This window comes from Heloderma suspectum, chromosome 4 (assembly GCF_057233095.1).
Source record: "Heloderma suspectum isolate Gila_16-S chromosome 4, 16-S_ref, whole genome shotgun sequence".
Classification (NCBI taxonomy): domain Eukaryota; kingdom Metazoa; phylum Chordata; class Lepidosauria; order Squamata; family Helodermatidae; genus Heloderma; species Heloderma suspectum.
This window is the reverse complement of record NC_139461.1, coordinates 184,044,018-184,071,203: the sequence shown is the minus strand read 5'-3', so window position 1 is coordinate 184,071,203 and position 27,186 is coordinate 184,044,018. Positions and strand designations below refer to the sequence as shown.

General features: G+C 41.7%; 1 protein-coding gene across 1 annotated transcript in view; it reads left to right on the top strand.

Annotated features, from left to right (window-relative positions):
• KCNT2 (potassium sodium-activated channel subfamily T member 2) overlaps nt 1–26,315 on the top strand; it is a 337,774-nt gene extending 311,459 nt beyond the window's left edge. The window contains exons 24-30 of the mRNA XM_084851494.1: nt 3,764–3,865; nt 7,626–7,709; nt 9,428–9,556; nt 17,967–17,987; nt 21,782–22,082; nt 23,222–23,306; nt 26,204–26,315. Of these exons, the coding sequence (XP_084707620.1) occupies nt 3,764–3,865; nt 7,626–7,709; nt 9,428–9,556; nt 17,967–17,987; nt 21,782–22,082; nt 23,222–23,306; nt 26,204–26,315 (834 nt within the window). The remainder of the gene's footprint in view (nt 1–3,763; nt 3,866–7,625; nt 7,710–9,427; nt 9,557–17,966; nt 17,988–21,781; nt 22,083–23,221; nt 23,307–26,203) is intronic.
• The last annotated feature ends 871 nt before the right edge of the window (nt 26,316–27,186 follow it).

Below are 27,186 nucleotides of genomic sequence, written 5' to 3'. Positions count from 1 at the left end.
GTAGCTTCCCTGGCATTACCAGTCTTTTCAGCAATGTGCAACTGTAGGGGCATGTTTTGTAGCATATGGGCCCCATCACAATCACATAGATCAATGATAAGGCCTGATCGGCAACCCAAATGAACTAAACATTTGCCCCAGAACCTGTGCAGATTCTTCACTGAACAGGAAAGTTTTGAGGCATATAAACCATTGCTTACTTATAGGATGGAAAATAATTGTTGCTTAACCTGTATGATGGGAATCAATCAGTCAAAGCTTTTATTGTTTCAACCAGAGGTTACAACAAGCAAAATAATAACAAAGATAAAATATACATAAAAGAAATCAAACAAATCATATTAATTTTTAATTTCCTGCAAGATCATAAAATTAGCTGTGATTGGGCTGTGAGAGCAAAATTGGCCAATGCCAGTAAGACTGTCTTTCTTTTGGAAGTAAACAAAAAGTGTATTCTGTCTAAATCAGACCAGCTGGACTTTTTTCCAAGAAAACAATGCAAATATTTAGAATGAATTTGGGAATAAATAGGAATTTGGGAATAAATTATTCTACAGTAGAATAAGTAATGAGGCAGATCTTCCACTTTTCCAGTACGGCAGGGGCAGAGTCTCGAAGCATAGGGAGCCTTGTTAAAACGCCCTTCTAAAACTGCTGTTTTCATTTGCTCCATCTTCAATCGTGTGAGAGCGGATCTAAGACAAGGGTTTGTAATTAAAGTCAGATAGTGTTCACATTCAAATTTAAGCTTGGCCTTTGCAAACCAAGGTGCTATCTTATTACTAGACACTGAACAGAGATCAGTTTGGATAGAAACATTGTAAACCCTCTCCTTCAAAACCTCTTTGCTACGGGCAACATTCAAAGTGGTAAAATATTTAAAAGAAAAACCATAATAATTAATGTAATAATTTAATTTCTGAAACCAGGATACTGTGTTTGATGGGTTAACTCTCATTTGTTCTAAAAGGCACAGTTTAAGAAATCTAGTTGAAGGAGAGAATAAAATCTTACGCCAATAATTAAAGGCCCTGATGACCATGATAGATTTAACTGGTATTACACCAGTTTCTGAACGTAAAAATGGAGCAGGAATACATCTTGTCAGACCTAGAATTGTTCTCAGCAATTCGTGTTGAAACATTTCCATATTATAGGAAGACTTCAAAGCCCATAACTCTTCTCCATATACAAACTGAGGGAGAAGTTTTGATTTCAACAAAATTAACATTGGGTGGATTTAGTAACCTCCCCTTGTATGCCAAAACTTCAGTAAACCGTTTAGTTGTTGGTTTGTCTTTAATTTCAAGGATTTGAAATGAGCGTCCCAGCCTCCTGAAGCTGAAAAAAGAACACCCAGATAGCGATACGAGGAAGGATAGGGTGTTCTTTTTTCAGCTTCAATAGGGTGGGTGTTCATTCTCCATTTGTGTATTGGGGATCTATGTCCAAAGACCATGACTTTGGTTTTCTCATAATTTATAGATAGTAGGTTTTTATGGGAATATTCAGCCAATGCTGATAGTAATCTCCTTAAACCTATCTGGGTATATGAAATGAGAATCAGATCATCAGCATAAAGAAGAAAGGACAATTTCCTTTCTTCTAATTTTACTGAGAAATAGAAATCACCAGTCAAATCAAAAGCTATATCATTTACGAATAGATTGAAGAGAAGAGAGGCCAAGACACACCCCTGTTTAACTCCTCGAGATACTGCGATATTATCTGTCATGTGTAGGGGTGAACGAAAGTCACTTACCTTTTCTCGCAGCTTGTTCGCGGTAGGGGGGAGTGCTTCGCTGCTCCCCCTGCGAAGTTCAGGCCGGGGGGGGAGGCTTCCCGCCTCGCCCGGCCGAAATTCAGGCCGGGGAGGAGGCTTCCCGCCTCGCCCGGCCGCGAACATGAAAGTAAAAAAAAACAAAAACAAAACGTCCCCTGATAGGCTACGTGACGATTCACGTAGCCTATCACGCCTAGATCTGGAAAGTCAGCCGTGATAGGCTACGTGAATCGTCACGTAGCCTATCACGGGTGACTTTAAAAAAAAAAAAAGCGCGTACGGCTAATGGCGGCCCCCATAGGGAGCCGCCATTCGCGTTCCTTATTTGGTCACTGTAGTCTACATAAAGATTACGGAGACTACGGCGAAAATAAGGGCAACGCTATTTGCGTTGCCCTTATTTTCGCCGTAGTCTATGTAAATCTTTACGTAGACTACAGCGACCAAATAAGGAACGTGAATGGCGGCTCCCTATGGGGGCCGCCATTAGCTGTACGCGCTTTTTTTTTTTTAAGTCACCCGTGATAGGCTACGTGACGATTAACGTAGCCTATCATGGCTGACTTTGCAGATCTAGCCATGATAGGCCATGTAAATCGTTACGTAGCCTATCAAGGGGCGTGTTTGTTTTTTTTTATTTTTCTGTTGAAGTTCGCGGCCGGGGAGATGGGGCGCTTCTCCCTGGCCTTAATTTCGGCCGGGGGCGAGGCGGGAAGCCTCCCCCCCAGCCTGAATTTCAGCCGGGCGAGGCGGGAAGACACCGCCCGCTCGCATGAACTTCGGGGGGAGAAGCGAAGCGCCTCCCCCCCACTGCGAAAAAAGCTGCGGGACAAGGTAAGTCCCTTTCGTACATCCCTACCCATAACCTGTTCCTATTAATTGAGTCAAAAGCTGCTTTGAAATCAACAAATGCCACATACAATTTTTATTTTTTTAGATTTTTGTACTTATTAACCAGGTCGTCTAGTACAAAACAATGGTCCATTGTTGAATAACCTGCTCGAAAACCAGCTTGTTCTTCTATAAGGATGTTATGTATGAAGGCCCAATCCTCCAGTTTGTTCAGCTGGTGTCTAGCATATAATTTGTCTGCAGTATCAATAAGACTAATTGGCCTATAATTTGAAGGGAGATTATGGTCTCCTTTTTTGAAGATCAGAATTACAATAGAAGTATTCCAACCCTTTGGGAATTCCCCAAGTAGGTTTATAATATGATCGAACAATTTGGCCAGAATAGGCAGCCACCACTTGATGTTATGTTTGATTACCTCTGCTGGGACATAGTCTTCTCCTTTTTTAGCTGGCATTATATTAATTAATAACTCTATCTCTTTATGGGATACGGGGGGCCATGGATCTGTAGTGCCAAGGATGGAGCATAAAGGCAGATGTAATTGTGGGCTATCGGCATTAAATAAAACACTGAAGTGTTTCTCCCAATCTGTCTTTGATATCTGTGGATTTACATTTGATATATCACCATTTAAACTGTTGCTTATGATCTTCCAAAAGGCTGATGTATTTCCCTGTATGATGGGAAGTGATTAGGGTCTGGAATTGTACTTGTCTGTTGAAGCACTGAAATGATAAGAATTCTGAAAACCATATTGTTGCCCCCAAAATGTTGAGACTAAAACGAGTGGTTTTATTTACCTTCGAATTTTAGTATGTGTGTATACAGCAAAAGTACCAAACTGATGACCCAACTTTATCTGTGCTCCTATGGAAGTGCCCTATTTTTCTCAGAATAAAAGGACACTGGAGGTTCTGAAGGAAATTAAATCCATTGGAGAATTGTCATTATTTTCCTTCAAGTGGTGTATTAATAAATGAATCAGCAGCAGCATAAAGAAAAGTTTACCTTGGCAGAATATTTCCTGTGGAAACCCTAATGGCCATTTACTTAATGCATTAAAGTGTTTACTGCTTCTCTTTCTCTTTCTCTCTTGTTCTTCCTCCATCCCCCAATGTTGAACAGAAAGAACGAGAGAAGGGCTCCAATCTGGCATTCATGTTCCGATTGCCCTTTGCTGCTGGCAGAGTTTTCAGTATCAGCATGCTGGACACCCTGCTGTACCAGGTACCGTGAAAGGCAAAACGTAGTCTTCTTTTGTACGCATATTCACATCCTAAATATCTTGCCTTTTACCTTTCAATACATTTCAGGCTTGGGTGCCTATGTTCTTATGAATTTCTGCACATCCAAGTAGCAGCCAGGAGAGGACATGATGACATCTGCCTCTGCCCCAGTGTCATCAATGACATTCTGCCAGAATCATGCACCATTTCAAAATGCCATCCGATCTCTTGAGAAGGCAAAGGGAGAACAACATACAATGCCATTTACTGCATGGTCCAAAAATGGAAAGAGAGATGGCCCCAGTGGGATGCTGGCTGGTTATCCTTCTTAAAAGCACTTCAGCCACCACACACCTGAATACTCCTGCATGTTGTTGTAATATTTTCTATGCATATCAATGTACATTATACTTTGCAGAAAAGCAAAAGATGGGTCTGAAGAATTTACACACTACAGTAAAACAGAGGGGCAGACAACAGAGGGAAGGAAAGCAAGGCAGAACTAAGAATAACAGGCAAAGAGAATACATGAGTGCAGTTGGTGCTTAGGCTTACTTTCCTGTAGGAGACGAAGATGACCAAAGAAGGTACGGGTTTTGAGGGAGGATTTGAAGGAAGAGAAAAAGGCTGGACCATTAGGGATGGACAGATCTGTCCATTTTGCTTTCTTCTTCATTCATTTTAAAAAAAATCTTAAGTTCTTTTTGTCCCGTTTATGGAGGAATTCACAAATTTTGGTAAATTCTTATCAAAAAACAACCTGCACTGCACTGGCCAAATCCAAAAGGTATTTGTTGTTGTTCAGTCGTTCAGTCGTGTCCGACTCTTCGTGACCCCATGGACCATAGCACGCCAGGCCTTCCTGTCCTGCGCTCTCTCCCGGAGCGTGCTCAAGTTCATATTCATTGCATCCGTGATGCTATCTAGCCATCTCATCCTCTGCCATTCTCCTTTTGCTTTCAATCTTTCCCAGCATCAGGGTCTTTTCCAGAGAGTTTTCTCTTCGCATTAGGTGGCCAAAATATTTGAGCTTCAGCTTCCGTATCTGTCCTTCCAATGAGCACTCAGGGTTGATTTCCTTTAGGATTGACTGATTTGACCTCCTTGCATATTTAAAATATTTTTTAAACATCAGTGCCACTGAGGGCTCCAATCCAAATCAGGATTATGAGAGCAAGGTGGAGAGGGATAGCACTTTTCCCCATGCCACCCAGTAAATGTGTATGAGGCAGGGCAATTGCACAATAAAATGCTAATCTGGAAGCACCCCGGGTCAGATTTCAGGAACTTGTTCTGAGTAATACTGAGTAAGACAGTAGGAAAGACTTTTAGGTTTTCCAGCAGTGTTGAATACTATATAATTTTATTTATTTATTACATTTTTATACCACCCAATAGCCAAAGCTCGACTGTAAAGTTACAGTCATTTGGATTGCAATCCTGTGGGTTTGATGCCCCTAGTGATGGAGGCCCTGCTGGGCTCTTGTTGGGCTCTCTATCCATCCCCTCCCTCGTAATTTTCATTAGACAGGCTTCTGAGCCTATCTAACTTGCTCTCTCTGCCAGAGATGAGGACTGGTGCTGAGTCCTTTGGATCCAATGGATCTATGGCTTCTCCCCTCTCCACCCTCTGGCCCACCCATAACATTTCCTTTTCTTCCCTTCCTGACGTCAACATCTCGACTTCAGGAGAGGAGGCTGCTGTGGCACTTACAGCAATAGCTGGGAGAGGCTTTCCTTATCCTTTCTAACTGTATTGATTGTGCAGGCTCTTACGTGGTCGCTCTAGATATGGTCCAACAAATCTGTACCTTCAATAATCAGTGTCAGGGGGAAAGGAAAGCTGAGCACACAATAAAAGGAACCTCAAGACACACATTTACTGCCACTTCTCAATACTCACTGCAGAGTTAATGAATATCCTGCTGCTGAGAGGTGATTAGAGAGCTGTGAGGTTTTGAACAACTCAGTCATACAAACTGCTAGACTACTGCTGTTTGCTGCCATTATCAATTTTTTAAAAACACCGAGGTTTTCTGCCTTGTGTTTCATCTTTGAGCAGCTGAATTGGCATCTCTCCAAGGTGTATTCTTGGTTGATTTCAAAGGTAGACTTGGAGCTGAGGAGGCCGATTGGTACCAGATAGGCTATACTGTAAAGCGAGGCACACACACTCCAACACACACACACACCACCACCACAGTCAGTGTATAGTTTAGTACAACCCATTTTATCATCCTGGGCATCACGTAGGATCAAACGACACATTACATAGAGTTCCATGACTGGAACTTCACAAATTTTCTTTTTCTTTGAAAAGTAGCTGTGGGAGAGGTGAAGAGAGAGTTGGATTGGGGCCATGGAGCAGGGTGTTAACTAGGAATAAATGAGAATTTTGTTTGTGCTCACAAACCCCACATGTGGACGTAAGCAGGAGAGAACATGTTCTCTGAAAGTGTTTGCAAATTGTCAAGCAGGTGGCCGAATAAACACACACACACACACACACACACACACACACATTTTCATTGAACAAGCAGTTCATAACTGCACCATTTTAAAATTGTGCAAGTTCATGGTTTAGTCTGTGAGGGAAATGGCACCACTTTGGAAAATACACAAAATATACAATTTCCCCATTCACGCAAATCAATCAGAGATCACAAATGACCTTGGTAAACGAGATGAGAAAAACATCAAGCTGATTTTCAGAGAATTTGGGCAAATGCGAACATTGCTTGTTCACTCATCCCTAGTGTTAACCATTTTCCCATGAGCTATTTCCCTGACTTAAACTTAAGTTTTCCCTAATGGGGCAAAGTTCATCATGCTATGCATTTGAGAACCAGATTTTAGCACATGATTATGGCCACATAGTTTGTACCTGTGGGGCTGTGGCTCAGTGTGATAGAGCATGTCCTTTGCATGCAGAAGGTCATAGGTTCAGTTCCCAGCATCTCCAGGTAGGCCAGGAAAAACTGCCTGAATTTCTGGAGAGCTGCTGCCAGTAAGTGTTAACAGTACTGAGCTAGATGCACCGATGGTTTGACTCAGTATAAGGCAGCTGCCTATGTTTCTACCTCCCTTGCTTATGACCTGAATCATTAGTGACATTTTCTTCATTGGTGTTACTGTCATAGGATGCTCAAAGCTAAATAAAAATAATTGAATACACCTATAGAACACACAAAGTAAAATCTTGGAGTCAGTGTGCGTAAGCCATCCCCCCCCCCCCGCAGCTCCCTGCTTATGGCAAAGGTGTTGCATTGCAAAACTTGTCATTGTGGATTAAGCAACAGAATGCAAAACTGACAGGATATGATGCTGCCTTACACTGTCAGACCATTGCTTCATCTAACTTCCACGGTCTGTTTGGAGGGCTCGAAGCTCTCCAAGTTCTCAAGTTAGCTGAGTTCTTTCTGAGTTCTGCTGTCTGAAATCCTTTTTATTTGAAGATATGAGGCATAGAACCTAGGATCATATACATGCCAAACATGCACTGTATTATTGAGCTCTCCCCATCTTGAGGGAGCATAGTAAACAAGTCAAGAAGCTGCCATGGACAAAGGAAAAGGTGGTTTCCATAAGCACAGCCAGTTTGTGCATCTCTCAGTAGGGTTTTAAAGCTGCCCCACTAAGTAAATATCCCCTGTTAAAAAAAAAAAAGAGTTATATATAGATTTAGCCAGTCTATTTGTGAATTTTTATTACTTACTGACACATGCTAAGCCACTTTTTCTTTTCTTCTTAAATCTTTACAGTCATTTGTTAAGGATTACATGATCTCTATCGCAAGACTTTTGCTGGGACTAGATACAACACCAGGATCTGGGTTTCTTTGTTCTGTAAGTTGTAAGCTTAAACAAACAAAAACACGTCATTTGGTTAAGTTCTGCATTCCTGCTGAACATTCACATTGACATGATGGTTTGGGTTTTGGGTATTGCCTTTTCTTCCTATCTCTAAGACTGGGTACTCGACTTCTTTTGCTACAGAAAATGGCTTTAACAAAGGTAGGTACAAAGCAAAGCATTCATTCCTTTGCTTATTGGAAAAGCAAGTACTTTATGAGTTGGAGGGAGAAAAACCTTAGAAACTATCAGTACTTGAAAAGTAGGTATATTTTTGAAGTGCCATTGTTGTTGTTGTTGTTGTTGTTGTTTAAAGATATGATACAGTAAAATTTCTTTGGGTCATGGACTTCTATCCCTGTCCAAGGCACTGAACTTGATAGCTACCAGGAACTTACCTCAACAAGTCCAAGTCTAGCACCAACACTACATCAAGCCACATAATAGTGTAGATTTGGTTTAAGAAAGTCTTATATGAGAATGAATTCAGCACAAACTAAACTGAGATAGTTATTGTATTTCATAGATAAAGGAAAGCTGTCTAACAGTCACCTTGAGACAGGGATTATTTGAAGTAAAATGTTATCTGTTCAGAATTTGTTCATTCTTTTTTGCCTTGTGCCAATTCAGGTATCACAACATTAAAAAAAAAAATCATTCTCCATCATTTCATTCGTGTTATTTTTAATCCACCCAAGAGTCTCCCTATTGTCATTATTTCTAACGTAAGACCTATGCTTTTCACACTTTGAAAAGCACCCAGTCTATAGTTAATTTGGATTTGGCCATGCTGTATAGAAAGAGCACTACTGTCTTATCTAAGAAATTCTATATGGAAGAGTGAAATGACAGGATCCCACAGCTCTCAGTACAGATACTACACGAATCTTCAAATCATAGATCATAAAAACCATCACATTTTTGGTCGCTGGAAATGTTCAGTGAAATGAGTAAAATAGAAGTAAACTGGGATTTCAAGGATATAAGCAGAGTTAAAATTAAATATGGATGACCAAAAAGCAGTATGGTTTGTGAGTGCACCCTGTGGTTGTTATGGAACCGTTAAGAGCTTTCTTATACTCTCTCCCCTGGAAATGCCACGATGGCTGGCTGGAGTGTGACAGTGCTATATCAAGATTAGCAGGGCCTACCAGTTGGCCTCACAACATCAGTTGAAGGTCCTTTGCCCCACTTGTCCAAAAGGTAGATAGGCCATGTCCATAGCAAGAGACAGATGTAAAATAAATTTGGGAATCCTGTAGTTACGTGTTGCTGTGATTCAGGCACGGACTTTTGAGAAGTTTCTAGAAAGCACTAAATGCATGACACGACTTGTGCTTAGCTGTGGTGCTTCCATCTTCCAGACGTCCATGTTGCAAGGCTAAGGGAAAGCAAGTTTACTATCCTACATAATAAATACCTATGCATGTTCCCAGAAATTACTCCTTTCTTCCATCTTTCTGTGACATATTTTCAATTCTTGCATCCATTTTACTTTCCTTTAGAATCTGTACTTGTATGTTAGGCACTCATTATTATGAAACACCATCTTTTATAGTCAATGAGGACTAAGCAATGTATCGGGTAAGGTTTTTAAGAGGAGTGATCAGTCTTTTTTTTATTGTAGTAACTTTGGTCACTTCAATTGAGTAAATAAAATAAAACAGAAAATTAGAGCTCTTTTTGTTGTTGTTGTTGTTGTTGTTGCTTAGATGAAAATCACAGAAGATGATTTGTGGATCAGAACATATGCCAGACTTTATCAGAAGCTTTGTTCTTCTACAGGAGATATTCCTATTGGAATCTATAGAACCGAATCACAGAAACTTGCAACATCTGAGGTTTGGATGGTTTAATATTCACACATATTTTTATAAGGAATATTAGCCATGTAATGTTTGTAATGAACTGTTTTGCTCACATGAATTTCTCTCATGTCTTATTCACACTTTACTCTGGAGCTGTGTTTATAAACTACACCATGCTGTTTTCTCTCTCTAAATATAAACTAGGAATGGGACTAATAGGACTTGTATATGTCTTTAAACAAACATGCAGTAGATATGGTTCCAGGTCATTGTCTGAAGGCACATGAGGCAGCCACCTTGCTGAAGCTAAGCAGGTCTGGGTCTGGTCAGTTCTTGGAGGAGAGACCACCTGGGAACCACATGTAGCCACCTTGAGTTCCACAGTGGAAGAAAGGTGGGATATAAATGTAAATCAATCAATCAATCAATCAGTAAATCAATAAATGCTTCCTAGAGACACAATTGGCTGCAGCCCCTGGCACCTATCCACCACATGCTTGGAGATCTCATCCCTTCTCCTACACTTTTTATATTAGTAATTTACAAATTGTTCTGCTGCAAGAGAACTGTAAGTGTCGCTTGAGGCATAAGCCAGTTACATAAACAGCAGCTCCTGTGAACTCAAAGTATCCACTCATAGAGAAAGGTGGACTGCTGCATCTCTGCATGAGTCACTGTTCTGGCATTGCCTCCTTCCAATCAGACTGCTGGGAGATAGTAATTCTGCCATGATTCTGCAATGGGTATGATTGGATTGACATTCAATCACTCCCCAAAGAAAGATGCACCAGAATGTCCACAGGAAGAAGCTAACTGTTGTATCTCTGTGTGAGTTGTTGCTCAGATCTAGCTTCTTTCCAATTAGCAAGCACACCAAGGACAATGACTCATGCAGAAACATGAGGGGATGGGTCCCACCAAGGATCAATTAGAATGAAGCTAGCTCTCATTTTTCATACACTCTTATAAACCTTTGAAGTATAATAGCAAAATGTCTGTCCCATTTTTTATTCAGGGGAAAAAAATTACCTCAGCTATCAGAAGTCGGGAACTCTATGCAGATGTTATACTATATATGTATTCATCTAGCACACATTTGTTTCTTTGTTTAAAGAATTTTTACCCCATTTGTCAGCTGAAAGATTGTCAGAGTGGCTTATGTAAGAACACTAACAAAGAAGACAGTCTCTGCCATCAGGCATACCCTCTAAATTTTTTGGTGTATTTAAATAATTAAATCATTGTTCTAATTTTCCCTCATGCTTCTCCCCCTCCCTTTTTGTGTTGGGTCTTTTAGATTGTTAGATTGTCTTGCTTGTTATTGATCAGCTCCAGCAGTCTTTTTGGCTGAAGGGCATGATAAAAATGCTTTAAATAAATATGTTTAACTTATGTAGAATAATTCAGACATATAAGAGTGGACACACACTCACTCAGCATGCCATTAGTACTGGCTTCTCCTGTTTATGTATGCTGGTGTCATAAAATCCCCGGATGATGTTCCACACTGCCCTGATTTGAATAAGGCATCATGACATGAATAATGGGTAATCATGGGCATGTAAGGAAATCAGGCAAACAACATTTGACAGTATTGAAATTCTGTTCACTTTTACACCCATGCATCAAAAACAAAACCCTGCAGAAATACACAACAGTAAAGTTATGACAGGAATATAAAATGGACAGGAATGCACATCCCACCACAGAGCATGCTCGGGATAATCACTCAGGAGATGGAAGGAGGGAAGGGGGAGTTAACTAGCAAATATTAAATGTGGGCGCCTATCTGGGTTGCAATGCATTTGGGCTGACATGTTTCACACAGAATTATTTTTACTGTGTAAACATCTATACATGTATACAAATAACACGCATACAGGAATTCCCTTGAATGATGCACTGCATTTAAGCAGTGTTTCATTTGTCTGCATTTTTCAAAATAAAGGTATTTTATATTCTTGCATTATATTGTGTGCAAAGGAAGCTTTTCACTATAACATCTGCATAGGGCTTGGGTATATCTGTATTATGTATATGGAAAGCAAATATCATTGCTACATAAATTATTAATCAGGGTAAAATGCCATATAAAATCTGAATGAGTGATGGGAAGGAACATCCAAGCAGTTGTTCCATGATCGGAGAAAACACTGAGTTGGTGTAGTGTCACTGGAAATATATTAATAGGTTAAAAAGGGATAGTTGGGAAATAACAGGTCAATACATATACTGTTATTCCTAAATATTAGTACAAAAGCCAGCCAACTCAGAACTCACCAGGTTTCTTTTATTTCTTTTATCTGCTTTCAACCCGCAAGGAAACTACCTAAAACACACAGAGAGAGATTCCAGAAAATATGGTACATTCCATGTGACTAGCAAAGTTTGGAGGTTTCTGTGTCTCATTAAAATTTTATTAATTTGCATTGTATTTTTAAATTAATTAGTGTGTGATACTTGAACATATTCATCTCAGTGAAAAGCTGACATCACGTAACACTGATCACGTAACAATGTTCTGAAGCACTTTTTCCACTGCAATCAATGGTGTAACTTCAACCTTACCACATATTGACTTGCCTTCCAGAGCTTTTGTAACATTCATAATTTTCTTCTGTCGCATCGATCAAAATCCTTGGAAACAATAATGTGGAATAAGTGCCAGCTCTGTAGTTGTTAAATTCCAAATAGTCATGGGCAGGGTGGGGGGGAGCACAGTGGAATGAATATGAGGAACGAGGTGCTCGCTGCTTTGTTCCTGTCACTGTATTGTTCCACCACTCAAACCTACTCCATATATTCATTACGTCATTGGTTTTGCTTATTTAATTTGTCCATGACAAGTTTAAAATACTTTTCTTTTTATCACTCACCCTGAATCAGAGCAACTGTCAAAATGTAAGAAATATGAAATTCATTGAAATCAATATGAGAGAGAGAGAGAGAGAGAGAGAAGGTTCTATCCATTACCCAACATTCTATTACATCTGGCTTATTCAGGAGCTGGATGCACCTGGGGACAGCTTTCAAACTGATATTAGTCTTGAGAGACCTCAGTTACACACTACAGCTCAGTTTATTCACTTTCTTCTCCATGTAGGAAAGGGGAAGAGCATGGACATGATACTAATACTTGGTTGATACTTCTCCCTAGAATTGCCTGAAAAGGCCCTTAATAATATTCAAACAACACTAAGATGCTAAGAGCATTGATGAACTTGCCTTTATTAAGAGCCATCTAAGGGCAGATCTACACATTATCAGAAGGATGAGCCCACCACAGGTGCACACAAAAGCCCCGTTACATTTTCCCCTCTGTAATATGTGGTTCTACTTACCCCATGTCCTGATGTCATGACACACCATATTTCTCCACCAGTGGAAGCCAATGACAGGCAACACTCAACGTAATGATGTTGGAACACAATTAAATTCAAGTACACATTAGGAAGGGGAATTCACTTCCTAATTAAAATCAAGTATGCTTATGCATTAGGAAGGGGATCATAGGGCAGCAGCCCTATGTCCCTGATAAAGTGTATTTCTGCTCTAATACACATCTCAGGATTAATTCAACGCCTACATGGTGTCACACAGAGTAATAGCCACATCAGTTACTACAGTATTCTAAACCTGAGAAACCTACATATTGTTATTATCAGTTTCAACCACAGATGTCCAATGTTGGTTCCTTCATATATGAAGGATAGTTCACATACACATTCTGTTTTCATGAAAATAGTCAGTCCCAGCTGTCTATAGGTACACATTCACATGGACAAAGGCAATGTACGAACTAGGCAAACTTGTATTTAGCCAGTAGCAGTTCCCATGATCTCAGCACTAACTCTAGCAGTTGCAGACTTGGGAATTGCTACTGGTGATACCTGTGAGTGCCTAGTTCATGTTACATTTGTCCATGAAAGTAGCCTTATGCAGGTACTGAACCTGCTCATATGAGAACTAAAAGAAAAGAGGGGATGTGGGCATGCATAAGTGCACTCCACACACACACACACACACACACACACATTCATTGAACAGGGAGGTCTTGAAGAGGGGTTGCTATTGTGGTTCTACTCACATTTTCTTGAACATGAATAGAAGTGCACTCCAGACCTCCCCTCTCAACATGGAGCGGTTGGGGACTGAGTGGGCAGGAACAGAGATTTTTTTGGGGGGAAGAGTAGCATGCATGCCTATGTCCCCTTCCCACTTTTACCCCTCATGCAAGCAAGGCGAATGCCTACACCGTGTCAGTGTGTGCCAAAGAAGGTTAGAACCCTTCATGTGGAAAACACTGCAAACCAGCCCTTAGACTTCTAAAAACTTAAGTTTGAAGAAATTAAATCTTGTGCTTTCTTTCATTCTAGGAATATTTAAAACTCAGTTTAGTGACATTCCTCAGATATTCTTGCCCAAGCTACAGCCTTCATCTTTGCCTTGAATTTAGTCAGAGGCAAAAAAAATTCAGCAGCACTTTCTCTTATATGTTTAAATCAGCAGCAAACATTTATGAGGTGTTTTTTTTTCATTTTATAATAATATATAACTTTGAAGTTTGTGTTTTGAGCCAACGGAATAATTTCTGTTGCGATCATAGGGTAAAATCCAACATAAGTCCTACTTAGAGTAGACTCATTGAAACGAATGTGACAAGTTAGTCATGATTTTCTTGGTCCAGCATCAGCTTTACCACTTCAGCTATGAAGCATGTTACTTAACACCGCTGTTTGTGTGTGAAATAGGCCTTATTTGCCTGGACTTGCATCTTATCATATAACTTGGTTGCAAATGCATAAATCCCATGGACTGGAACATATTACAGCCTTGAATATAATGGTGTGAGATATGACAACTTGGAATAAGCTCATGGAGGGGGCAATCCTATGGCCGCTAGACAGTGGCTAGATGGCCATAGGATATCTGGTTTTCCGGGGACCAACCTTGGAGCCCGCACTCCAAGGTCGGTTCCTGGAGAACCGACCTCCTCTCACTTTTGTGCTGCCTCGGAGGCAGTGCGGAACAGTCTTGTCCTCCGCGCTCGCAAGAGGAGCACGGAGCGGCTGGAAAGGGGCGTGGCTGGAGGCATTCAGGGGCAGGAAGAGCGTAGCTGCCTATACGACACATCCTATGTGTCATACAGCAGCCTCCTTCTCCGCTTCATCCCCCCATGGCTAGACAGCCGCAATCAGCTGTCTAGCTGAAAAAGCTAGATCCCCCCGTGCTTCTCCTCCCTGCTTTGGATAGGCGGTCGCCTCCGAGTTCAGAGGTGGCCACCTATCTAGGTAGGATTGCTCTCTTACTTATTCAGTATCAAGAGGAGTTATTTTTGTATCAGAATAAAGCTTTACTGCCACAGAATTTAATTCAGGAATATGTTTTCTCAAATGCTTATGAAAGTTTAAGCAGTTGTACCCTTCAGTGGCCGATAAAAAAATGAACATTTCTAATGCATGAGAAGCAGGCTATAAAGTGGGGGTCTCTCTTCTTAATCTTTGTTAATGAATTGAGTGGTGCTGCAATTCACTTCTGTCTTTCATGTAAAATAAACTTGCACAAATTCTTTGATATGTAATTGGCATCAACTTTTATTTGCCAGAAATATGACACTACCATTTATTACATTCTTAGTTATGTGTGCATTGAATTCTGAGGGCAATTGGAGCTGTGGTTACCTTTCTATGTCATTAGTATCCCTGTTAATAATTCACAGTTTCTCAGCATGAGAATTCAGAAACATAAATGTCACTTGTGGAGAGGTGGTTTTTTGAGTTAGTCTTTATTTTAAAGGAAGTAAACTCAATCCTCTCTCCACCTGCAGGACTGACTAATCAATTACAAACCACAAACGTGACATAACAGATGGCCTCTCAAAATTCTCTGCCTTATTTGTGGGTAGAGAAATTTGGGAGATAATTTCACCAAATTTCTCCAGGAGAAGGAGAAATTGTTTACAGTTTGTCCTATGTATGGCTCCCCATTGGCAGGGGTCATAGCACAGCTTCTTCCTTTTTTTGGTAAGGGTTTTTTTTGGGGGGGGGCTTGTGCTGCAACAGCATCAACTGTGTTGGCAGGCTGGCCCGCAGTTTTCATCCACTGCAATGCAGGTATGGGGGACAGTGTTGTGTCAAGCTCCAGGGATGAGGTGGAATTGCTCTGCCAAAATCTGCCCTTCAATTTCCAGAACATTTTCTTCCCCCATGAAAGGGGCTTCATTGTTCTGCCTCATTCTCAGGACAGTCTATACATTACGTTGAATTTCTTTTGGTGGCGTTTTTGAGTGTATCTAATCACACCTAGCCTCCCAGGCTGCCTGCACTTCCTAATCTGAAAAAGCCCTAAAGGAGGAATTACCTCATGGTGCCTTCCACTGGGCTTCAATTGAAGTCTAGGGAGCTGAGGAGGCTACAGGCTGTCAGAGAGATGATTGTACAATGGAAGACAGGACACTGGTGCTCACCCCCCAGCCAATTCCTATGTCAAGTAAGCCCAAGAAACCCAACCCCAACCCATGAGAATTTCTCTGAAATTTCTTCACCATTTAATTTTTTTCAAAAGCAATTTCTCCTCTATCAAATTGAATGGGGATGCTCGAAAAAAATGTGGGAGAAATTTTCAGCACAGCACTAATAAATGACATCTAATACAAAGCAATAGGCATTAGATATTGGTTTGCTTGGACTAGGGATGTTGTGAGACTTCAACTAGAGGAAGCTCAAGATATGAACTTCCCTCCTACTCAAAACATTTGGCTTCATTTTGCCTCAGGTCCATCTTCCAAGCTGGCTTAACTCAAACTGGGACTGTAGTCTGCTCCCACTGCTCCCCTGACCTTCTTATGCTTCCCTTCCCCCTTACTGAAGCCAAACAAAGCACTTTACCTTGGGGAAGAGTATAACACACAATAGTGGTCTCATTTCAACACAGGGCCTTTCTTTAGCTAAATAAATGATGCACAGACCATCATCTTTCTGCCAAGAACCATGAGGCTTGTACTTCAGAAACAACAATGTCCATTATCCCTCAGCTGGGGCTCAGGGCAGGGCCTCTCCTGGGTTGAAGTGAGCCCTCTTGTGAAGGTGAAAGAAGCTAATAGGAAAGTGAAGGCTGGCAATTAAAAATCAATTGGGCTTCTCAAGTGTCTATTCTGAGCACTTAAGAAAGAAAGAAAAAAAGAGAGAGAGAGAGAGAGAGAGAGAGAGAGAGAAAGAAAGAAAGAAAGAAAGAAAGAAAGAAAAAAAGAAAGAAAGAAACCAAGCCAAGAAAACACCTTGACAGTTTTTGAGCGTTCATTTGGAAAGCCAAAATGATTTTGAGGGTGAGCTAGTGGGGGCTTATACCTCCTTGGCTTGGGCTGTACTGGTGAACTGTACTGGTGGCACCATCACTATTTTGTTTGCTGCCTAGTTTTTCTTTAGGTGGGATGGGGATGGGGAGAGAGGGAGAGAGAGAGGAGAAGGAGGAGGAAAGTAGCAAGAAAGACACAGAGAAAAACAAGAGAGGGAAAGAAAAGCACACATACTGTAAAAACATTAAAAGTGGGTCTCATGCTGCAGGTTAGGATTAAAGGTGAGTCCTAGCACTAAATAAAGATTTTCAGTATAGATCATTCATTTATTACATGATTCTTATATTCACTCAGTGTAGGTAAAGCTAGGGATGTACAGATTGTGTAAAATCTGTTCCATCTATGTTTCATGGATTGTCAGGTGCCTTTCATTCTATCATCTGCTCATCGACAGACTCGGGGGTTTTAGTGTCTGAATCTGTATGAAATTCGGACACTAAATGTGCCAATCCCCCCGCCCCAGTGTGCATTTTCACGCTTTTGCCTAGGGGGGAAATGCACATTTTTGGCCACTTCTTAAAATTTTTTGCATATTTTTCTACTACTAAATTTGTGAAAATTTCAGGAAAGTGAGAAAATGGTCCGCAAGTCCATGGAATCTGCCCGACTGGGGAAAGTCAGCCCAATGCAGAATCTGCAAGTTGGATTCATAAAAATTCAAACTCATTTGAATCCGTTGTGGATTTCTCTGACATCCCTAGAGCATGTGCACGGGATCCACAAATTTATCTTCATGATTCAAAAAAATGAATAGGCAGTTGAGTTACATGGAATAAACAAAATTTCATATGCACAGACATATATATATATATATACATACCTGTAACTTCTTTAATAGTATAGGCTGATCAAGGGCCATTTTTGTGATATGGGAAATGATGGCTTATGTGAGTACACCTTCATTCATATGTTCAGATTGTTGTAAATTAAAAGTGCAAGTATATTTCACACTAAACAAGCTTCTGACCGTGTGTATTTACTTGTACAACCCCGATGTTGTGATCACTGTGATTGTGTATTCCTTGTTTGGGCACTGTTTGAACGGTGTTTTGTTTTCTTTCCTCCTCCTGACTTCCCACTTTGTGTCAGTCTCGAGAAATGGCTTCCCAAGTAAGTATTTCCCATGTGTTTCCATTTGCACAGTGTTGGCCTAATGAATAAAATCCCTGAGGTGTTATAGGAACATGAGACGAAATTACAGAAAAGGATGGATACTTAATAGGGTTCGGCATATGTTAATAGCACAGTCTGGTAATTGTGTACAGTTGTGGGTATGTATAATACAGATCACAGTGAATGTGCAAAATGAAACATCCTAGTGGCTTCATATAATTACAGTGTTCTGTATGCATTTCATGTGAGTGTCTCCATGTGCACACACATGCACATACAACATTTCTCAGAACTACGTTGCACTCTAACATCACCAAGAAACAGAAGACAGGATAAAGAGATGCCAACAGCATCTAGTTTGATTCTTAGTGCTTTTTAGTGAGTTATGTGGGCTATATGAGTTATATGGTATACAGTCTAGGGGTGGGGTAGGGACTTCCTTCTAACCACAGGCATTGGCATTGCCATAAGTAAGGACAGGTTTTAGCTTCCCAACTCAAGTGTGTCCTTGAGTTGCATCTCTTTACCATATCCTATGTCACATCAACCAATTTGGGGAGGAGGGAGAGAAAGCACAGGAATTCATTGAAATCCTCCTCAGTGGCCCTCAGTCTACCACTGAGACTGGGAATGTCCACCTCTCAGACTCCCATAGCATACCCCCCCATCAGTGAAAAGAAAATGTCCATTCCTGTTGCAAGGGTGCAGAACCTCTGGCTTGTAAGGCATCCCAACCCAGCCTATGCTGCCTCTGCGGGTTCCTCCAGGGGGTGGGGTTTAGGCTCCAAGACCCACCCCCTTGAGGAATCCCCTTGGTGGGCATCTCCACTGTCACCTCCAATCTGAAACTGGAGATCGCAACAGGGATGCTGGGCAGCCTCGGCCTGGGTAGCCCACTCCGGGAAGAGTGGCTGCTGTTCCCTATGCAGGCCAGTCCCAATGTCCCTCATCCCTGCTGCTATCTCTGATCTCATGCAGGGTGGCCTGGGTGGTGGGACTTGCCCACACAGCGGGGAGCGAACCCCCTTCCCTGCACATGGTCGAGTCACAACCCCCACTGACCCAATATCAGATTGGAGATAGGAGGGGGGATGAGAGGTAGTGGGATTCACCTGCTTGGGAGAGGGGAAGCAGTCTTCCCCATGTGGGCAAATCCCAATGCTCAGGCTGCCCATGCATCCCCACTGCTATCTCCGATCTCTGACAGTTCTCAGTCCTGTGCCTCTTTCGAGCACAAAGAAAAAAGAGGAAACGGGGACTACCATCAGGGGGCATTGCCACACTCCTGATGTGACATCAGGGGCAGGACCATTCCCCTGATGTCATCAGGCCTGCAGGCTGTGGGGTGGTGGGCAATCTAGATCCCTCCCCCCCAAAAAAAAGTTCTGCACCCCTGGCCTATGGCCTATCATTAGTATTATATATGAATATGTCACAGTGAATGTGTAAAACTAGTATATATCCAGCTGCTGTGAGATGCCATTGTGGCTTCTAGCTTTGTCCCATGTTTTGCCATTCTGAGACCTGCATGAAAAGGCAGCCACATGAGCCTGTGGAGTCTGTGCTGGCCTTCTGCTTAGATCTCTTGCTGTAGGATAGGTTCAAAGCCAGAGCAGCATTAGGTTGTTCTCTGCCTTTTGGTCATGCGCTTTTCAGGTAAGACTGCAGGTAAGACCAACATAAATCTGAATCTGTTCCCTAAACAGGTTCAAGAACCTGGATAGTCTCCAGCTGCTGAGCACTTCCAACATCTAGTTGATTATTTTGCTCCACTGTTATTTCTCAAACTCTGGTAAATATAAATGGGAAGTATCCAACTGTGCCGTTCCACTAGCGCAAATGATGTGAGACTCCAACGAGACAGGTTGCACAACCTCTTTCAGGAGTGGACCATGTGTGCCACTAGCACGCAGTCTGGAAATGCACTATGCAGGTGCTTGCACAACCGAAAGATTCAGCAGAGCTCTCCTACTGGTATTTGAGTTTGTGCAGACACCGTTGGATACTGCCTACTGCATGCATATATATACTGTATGTATGTATATGTGTGTGTGTGTGTGTATATATATATATATACACACACACACACATATATATATACTGTATGTATGTATATGTGTGTGTGTGTGTATATATATATACACACACACACACACAGTACTGTGCAAAAGTGTTAGGCCACCATTAGGTTTGTTGTTTTAGCAATGGTATAATGACCATATATAATTATTTCTCAGTCTCTTCATTAGAATACAACCAGAAAATACAGGAAATTTGTATGCAGTATTCAACAATAGAAAAAAAATCAGAAAAAACAGCTTCCATAGGCTAAAGTGGCAAGTATTTAGTGTGACCTTCCCTTACACTAGAGTAAAAGCAGGCACCTGGCCAGGAATAGTCTTCGTGGAAGGGTAGCAGCCAAGAAACCACTTTTGCAGAAGGGGAACAGGGTGAAAAGGCTAAGATATGCTGAAGCTCACAAAGATTGGAATGAGGATTGGTGGAAAAGAGGAGTATGGAGTGAGACATCCAAGTTTGAAATTTTGGGATCCAATCATCGACAATATATGAGAAGAACAGTTGGAGAGAGATGGACGAATGAGTGCTTGTGGCCTTCAGTGAAACATGGTGGAGGGTCTGTCCTTGTTTGGGGCTGCATTTCTGCCAGTGGGGTTGGTGATCTTGTCCATATTAATGGGATGATGAATGCTGAAAAGTACAGACAGGTTTAAATTCATCATGCCATTCCTTCTGGAAGCACCTGATTGGGAATGGGTTCATTTTTCAGCATGATAACGATCCCAAGCACACTGCTAATGCAGTGAAATCATATTTAGCAAGGAAAACAGCTGATAAAACACTGACAGTCATGGACAGGCCTCCACAGAGTCCAGAACTGAATATTATAGAGGCGGTATGGGATTACCTGGACAGAGAAAGAAATAAAAGACAACCTACATCTAAAGAAGAATTCTGGGAAGTGCTGAAAGTAACCTGGTATAATATACCAAAAGTTTACTTCAGAAAACTTCAGGATAGTCTCCCCAAAAGAGTTCAAGATGTGCTTAGAGCCAAGGGAGGTCACACTAAATATTGACTTTTGCCTGTACATATTTCCTGTATTTTCTGTTTGCATCTTAATACAGAGGCTGAAAAATAATTATGGATGGTCATTAAAACTTTGCTAAAACAACAAAGCTGGTGGCGGCCTAAGACTTTTGCACAGTGCTGTATATATATATGTATGTATGTATGTGTGTGTGTGTGTGTGTGTGTACACATACATATACACACACACAGTATATATATACGCGCGCACACACACACACACACAATTTAGGCACAATGTCACAATGGGAAGAAGTGCAGGTGAGGTTGTATCATGGATGTACACACCCAAATTAATAAATATGCAAACATATTCAAATGGTTATGTGGTCCCTATGCGATTTAGCTACCACCTTTATATCCAGCCCAATATTGTCCTTCTGTATACTCTTTCACCAATATTATGCATTTTCTACAATATGTTTTTAAATGATTCTGTACCATTAAAGTAAACATTATCTACAGTGGTCTAATAGAGTTTTTCCCCCAAGGAAATGCATAGCTTTTTTTATAGTTCATATTATGGGTGTACTGTGGCAAGTAGCATAATTGGAGGCAGGAAGGATGGGCAGGGGTGGGAGGCGGTGCAAGAAAGTTTCTGAGTTAAGATTATTTATTTCGGGGAAGGAAAAAGCATTTCCAAAAAGATTTAACTTCTACAATGGTTTTTTTTCTCTTTAAAGTCTCAAATTTCTATCAGTGTGGAAGAATGGGAGGACACCAAGGATAATAAAGAACAATTTAACTACCGTAACAATCATCGTAACTCAACATCCAGTGATCAGTCAGATCATCCTTTGTTACGACGAAAAAGTATGCAGTGGGCTCGGCGGCTGAGCCGAAAAGTTCCAAAGCACTCAGCAAAAACAGCAGAGAAAATAAGTCAGCAGAGAATGAATCTTTACAGAAGGTCAGAAAGACAGGAACTTGCTGAACTGGTGAAAAACAGAATGAAACATCTGGGACTTTCTACAGCAGGCTATGGTAGGGCATTCTTCTGTAAAGATATATATATAAAATTGATTATGTGTAGTGTCTGGGTGAAAGAAAGCTAGAGTAGTCAAATTCCTTTGCCAAACTCTCCTGAGTAAACTCAGTGAGTGAGTATGAAATAAGAGGACATGTCCTCGTATAGCTTAGCAACTTAAACAGCAGAAAGCAGAGGGTAGATGTAAGTGAACAGTTCTCACAATGGAGGGAACTAAGAAGCTTTTGCTGGATCAGGTGATGTTTTTCAAGGTGTAGAAGTGCTTTTACAGTTATGCCATAGCTTCTGTGCAAGCCACAATAATGCAAGTTTATTAACTATTCGTAGTTGGGAGTTGTTTCTGAGCAGTAACAAATCTCTATTAAGAAAGTTTCCTTGTGAAACTACATTATTAGATTATTCACAGGCAAAGTGAAATAATTATAGCTTTTAATGAAAGGGGTTTAATTTTAGTGAGTGCTAACTCTCTCTCTCCCTCCTAAAAACAGCTACAGTAAAGAAAATGCAAGCTGTTTTTCTCTCGCTCTCTCTTTTGCTTAGAGTAGCAGTATAAGTGGCTTTTAAAGATAGTTCAGACTTCTTAGATGTAATGGAGCCAGGGAAAGCATGGGACTGCGGACATCTATTGAAAACCTGATTGGGAAATAAAATGAGGGCCTGTCAAATATTTCCATTTTTTAAAAAAAAGATAGTCCTAGAAATAATTGCCGACTTTCTCTACAGGCTCGTTGCTTCCCTTAGAAAGTAAGCCTTAAGGAAGCTTTGTTTTAACAGCTATAACAGGACCAAACATCATTGCTTAAAGACAGGTTTATCAAAAGCTATCATTCTTTCAATTTACCTATGAATAATCAATTACACAAGTCTCCAACATTTTCAGAACAGGGCCTACCTTAAGAACAGGCCCAACCTGCAGTACAACATAGGCCCCAATTTTCATTTTTATCATATATTTGTCTTTCTCTTTCCCCACTCTGCTCCCATATTTTTCCTTTTCCTTTAAAGAAAAATAACAGAAAATGGTGTTGTTGCTTCTAGGTTGACCCACCTTAGGGCATGGCCCTCTTATTAGAGTCATTTAAATACCAATGGTCCAACACATCCTTTATTCATTCTCTCTATCTCTGTCCTGTAGATGAAATGAATGATCATCATAACACTCTTTCTTACATCCTGATCAATCCTTCACCAGACACGCGACTTGAACTGAATGATGTTGTGTAAGTTAAGACCATAAAAGATGAGATTCACCAAACTTCTGGTTTGCACTTTTGTATAGTAAAAATAGTTAATTTTTAAGACTGAGCAGGAAGTTTCATTTTGAACACTGTCAGCTTAAAATGAGAGGGTTCAGGAGAGTGAAAGTTTTTCACACCCCACACCCCCTTTTTCGCTGCTGTCTGTCCATGTGGTCCTGATAGATGCAGCAATCACACCCACTCCTGGTGGGCACCATTTCTCTTCTTCCAGTTTCTTTACCCTCATAATGTCAGTACCTCATTGGCTACGTGGTCTTCTCAGAAGCCAAATCACAATGAGGGGAAGAAGCAATGTCTTGTGAGTAAAATGAAAAGGTACTTCCTGGCAAACTTTATCAGCATGACTGCTATCAGAAATAAGTAAGGCGAACTGTTTGCCCCTGTTCACTCCCCAAACATTCTGCAAACAGGATGCTAAAATTGAAGAGGAACATTTTATTATTTATTTTATTTATTTATTGCATTTATACCCCGCCTTTTTTCCTCTTTTGGCTCAGCCCTTATGAATTTTCTCTCTTGGTTGCTTCCTTTTTTGTTTTGCTCCCCCCCGCCGCCCCCACAATGATTCTTTCTAAGGAATCCAAACTATGTTAGCCTGGACAACCTCTCTGTTTGGCCTGGCCACCAGAAGTCCTAGGCCTGGTTCATATGCTTATCTAAAACTGCCCCTATATGAGCATGGTGGGGAAATATGATCATTCATGCTTTTCCACCGCAGCAGCTACTATTTATTTATTTATTACATTTTTATACTGCCCAATAGCTGAACCGCTACATGACTCCGTGGGGTTATTTGCAAGACATGACAGCTGACTGTGGGTTATTTAACCCACTATGAGGCTGCAGTTCATGCAGGGCACGTGCAGCCACCATTTTGAATATACAACCCTGCCTGGGGTTCTCATACTGTGCAAACTCTAGGGATGTATGAAAGTCACTTACCTTTATGCAGGGGTGCTTCGCGGTGGGGGGGAGGCGCTTCGCTTCTCTCCCCGAAGTTCAGGCGAGGCGGGGGAGCCGTCCCGCCTCGCCCGGCCGAAATTCAGGCCGGGGGGGAGGCTTCCCGCCTCGCCCGGCCGAAATTCAGGCCGGGGGGGAGGCTTCCCGCCTCGCCCGGCCAAAATTCAGGCCAGGGAGAAGCGCCCCATCTCCCCGGCCGCGAAACAAAGTGTAAAAACAAACAAACAAACAAAAACCCCATGATAGGCTACATAACGATTAACGTAGCCTATCACGACTAGATTTCCAAAGTGAGCCATGATAGCCTACGTTAATCGTTACGTAGCCTATCACGGGTGACTTTGAAAGAAAAAAAAAAAGCGCGTACGCAAATGGCGGCAGCCTATGGGCGCCGCCATTTGTGTTCCTTATTTGGTCCCGTTAGTCTACGTAAAGATTTACGTAGACTACGGCATAGTCTACGTAAATCTTTACGTAGACTACCGGGACCAAATAAGGAACGCAAATTTGCGTACGCGCTTTTTTTTTTTCAAAGTCACCCGTGATAGGCTACGTAACAATTTACGTAGCCTATCATGGCTGACTTTGGAAATCTAGCCGTGATAGGCTACGTTAATCGTTACGTAGCCTATCACAGGTTTCTTTTCTTTTTTTTATACTTTGTAATGGCGGCGGCGGCAGCCGGTCGGAAGACTGGCTGCCGCCCCCGCCCCCGACGAAAGGCCGACGAACCGCCGCCGGGACCCGCCGCCGGGAGGGATATTCGCCAAAGGTAAGTCCCATCCCGGGGGGGGGGCGGGGGTGGAGAATTTCACCACCGATTTTGGGGGGGCGAATGCGCTGGCGCTCGGCCCCCCGAAGATTCGGGGAGAAATTCTCCGCCATCCCTAACAAACTCACCAAGCATGGGTTATGTGGTGGTCTTTCTTTGGGGTTGTTTAACCCTTGCATAACCCATGCTCAGCAGGTTCGCATGATACAACAACCCCTGAGTGGGGGTTGCATATTCAAAACGGCAGCTACAGGGGCCACAGTTCATTGTACTGTCTGAAGCCAGAGGTTGTGTCCTTCTCTCAAAAAACTGGGATACTTAAAAAATCCTTCCATTCAAATGTTTTCTGGATTCCTGGGGTTCCAAATTACCTGTTCTTGTTTGATTTTCACACTTCACGAAGACCACTGCACGTACACATTTTGCCACACTTTTCAGCCTGTGTCTTATTCTTCTTCTAACAGGATGCTCTTCTTCTAACAGGGTACAATGTCCATGAGCACACATATACAGTACATCCATTAGACATTGCCCAAAATGGAATCTCAGTGCAATCATACCATCCCATCAAGATTCCTTTTTGTGTGGTGTTTTAATCAGTGTGTGTATTTGCTCATGAACATTAGTAATCTGTACTGGGGGGGGGGGGCAGAGGTCAGGAGACACAGACTGAAAACTTTAGCTAACTTTGCATACATCGATCCCAACATTAATTTGATAAATTCTCCACTTTAATCTGGAAGGCTGGCAGAGTGGAATGTGGGGTAGAGCCAATCCAAGGAACAGTAATGGAGTGGGAGCGGCATATGTTCACCTCTAACTCAAAAAAAGCTTATTGGGAGCTTCCTGAAGGCTGGTGACAGCCTAGTTTAAGATGGTTTTTGGACTGTGAGGTGGCTGCTAATGTGATTTTTGTTGCATCTCTGGCTTCTGCTTAATTGATTTTCCTTTTCTAATAGTTTTGAAAAATGTTTTATGTGTTATATTGCATATAACACATAATGTATATTGTCCAGAGTGAAATGAATTTTAAATATCAGTTGTGTGGTTACTGGTTAGCATACAGAATCAATATGAATTCATGTGGGGCTGTTTTTCCTTGGTTCTTTTTTTTTTTTTTTTTTAGGTACTTGATCCGCCCAGATCCACTGTCATATGTTCCAAACACTGCATCCAGCCGGAAAAACAGCTTCTGCAATGCCATTGGGCAAGACACCAGGGAAGAAACACAGCTTTGATGCATCACACAGATCATTGATGAAAAGACTTTTTTTTATACAAATAGCTGTTTTGAAATTTAGTGAAAATATAATGTCTGGACCTTTATGAGAACTGGCCAAGTGGTCAACTGATGTTAAGTGAACATCACAGGAATGATTCTGAAATTCTGTGCAAGGTTTCTAAACAATTATCGTGATCCTGGAGTTAAAATTAACAAAAATACAGTAAAATCCAAACAAATATGCCATGGTGTTGCTCAGTGTAGGGATGAGAATTCCGCGACGGATCTCGGTGAGGCCGAATGCAAGTGCATTCGGCCCCCCGAAATCCATTGCGGAACGAAGCCCCCGCCTCCCCCAATCCACGAAAGTTGGGCGGAACGAAGCCCCCGCCCCCAACCCACAAAAGTCGTGCGAAACGGAGCACTTACCTGCTCCCGTCAGCGCCGACTTGCGAATGGTGGCCACCCTGCGGCCGCCATTCGCTTCTTCTTCACGGCCATGATAGGCTATGTAAATACATACGTAGTCTATCATGGCTAACTCAAGGATGCCTTTTGCGTCCCTGCGGAGGCCAAGATAAGCTACGTAAGTATTTACGTAGCCTATCACGGCAGGCTTAAAAAAAAAATGCGTACGCAAATGGAGGCGGCTACGGCGGCCGCCATTTGCATTTTGTATTTTTTGCTGTTTTAGCCTACGTAAATATTTACGTAGGCTATTACGGCCAAAAAAAGGGGAAGGCAAATGGCACCCACTATGTCATTAGCGTTCCCCTTTATTTCGCCGTAATAGCCTACGTAAATATTTACGTAGGCTAAAATAGCGAAAAATACAGAACGCAAATGGCAACCGCCGTAGCTGCCGCCATTTGCGTACATGGGTTTTT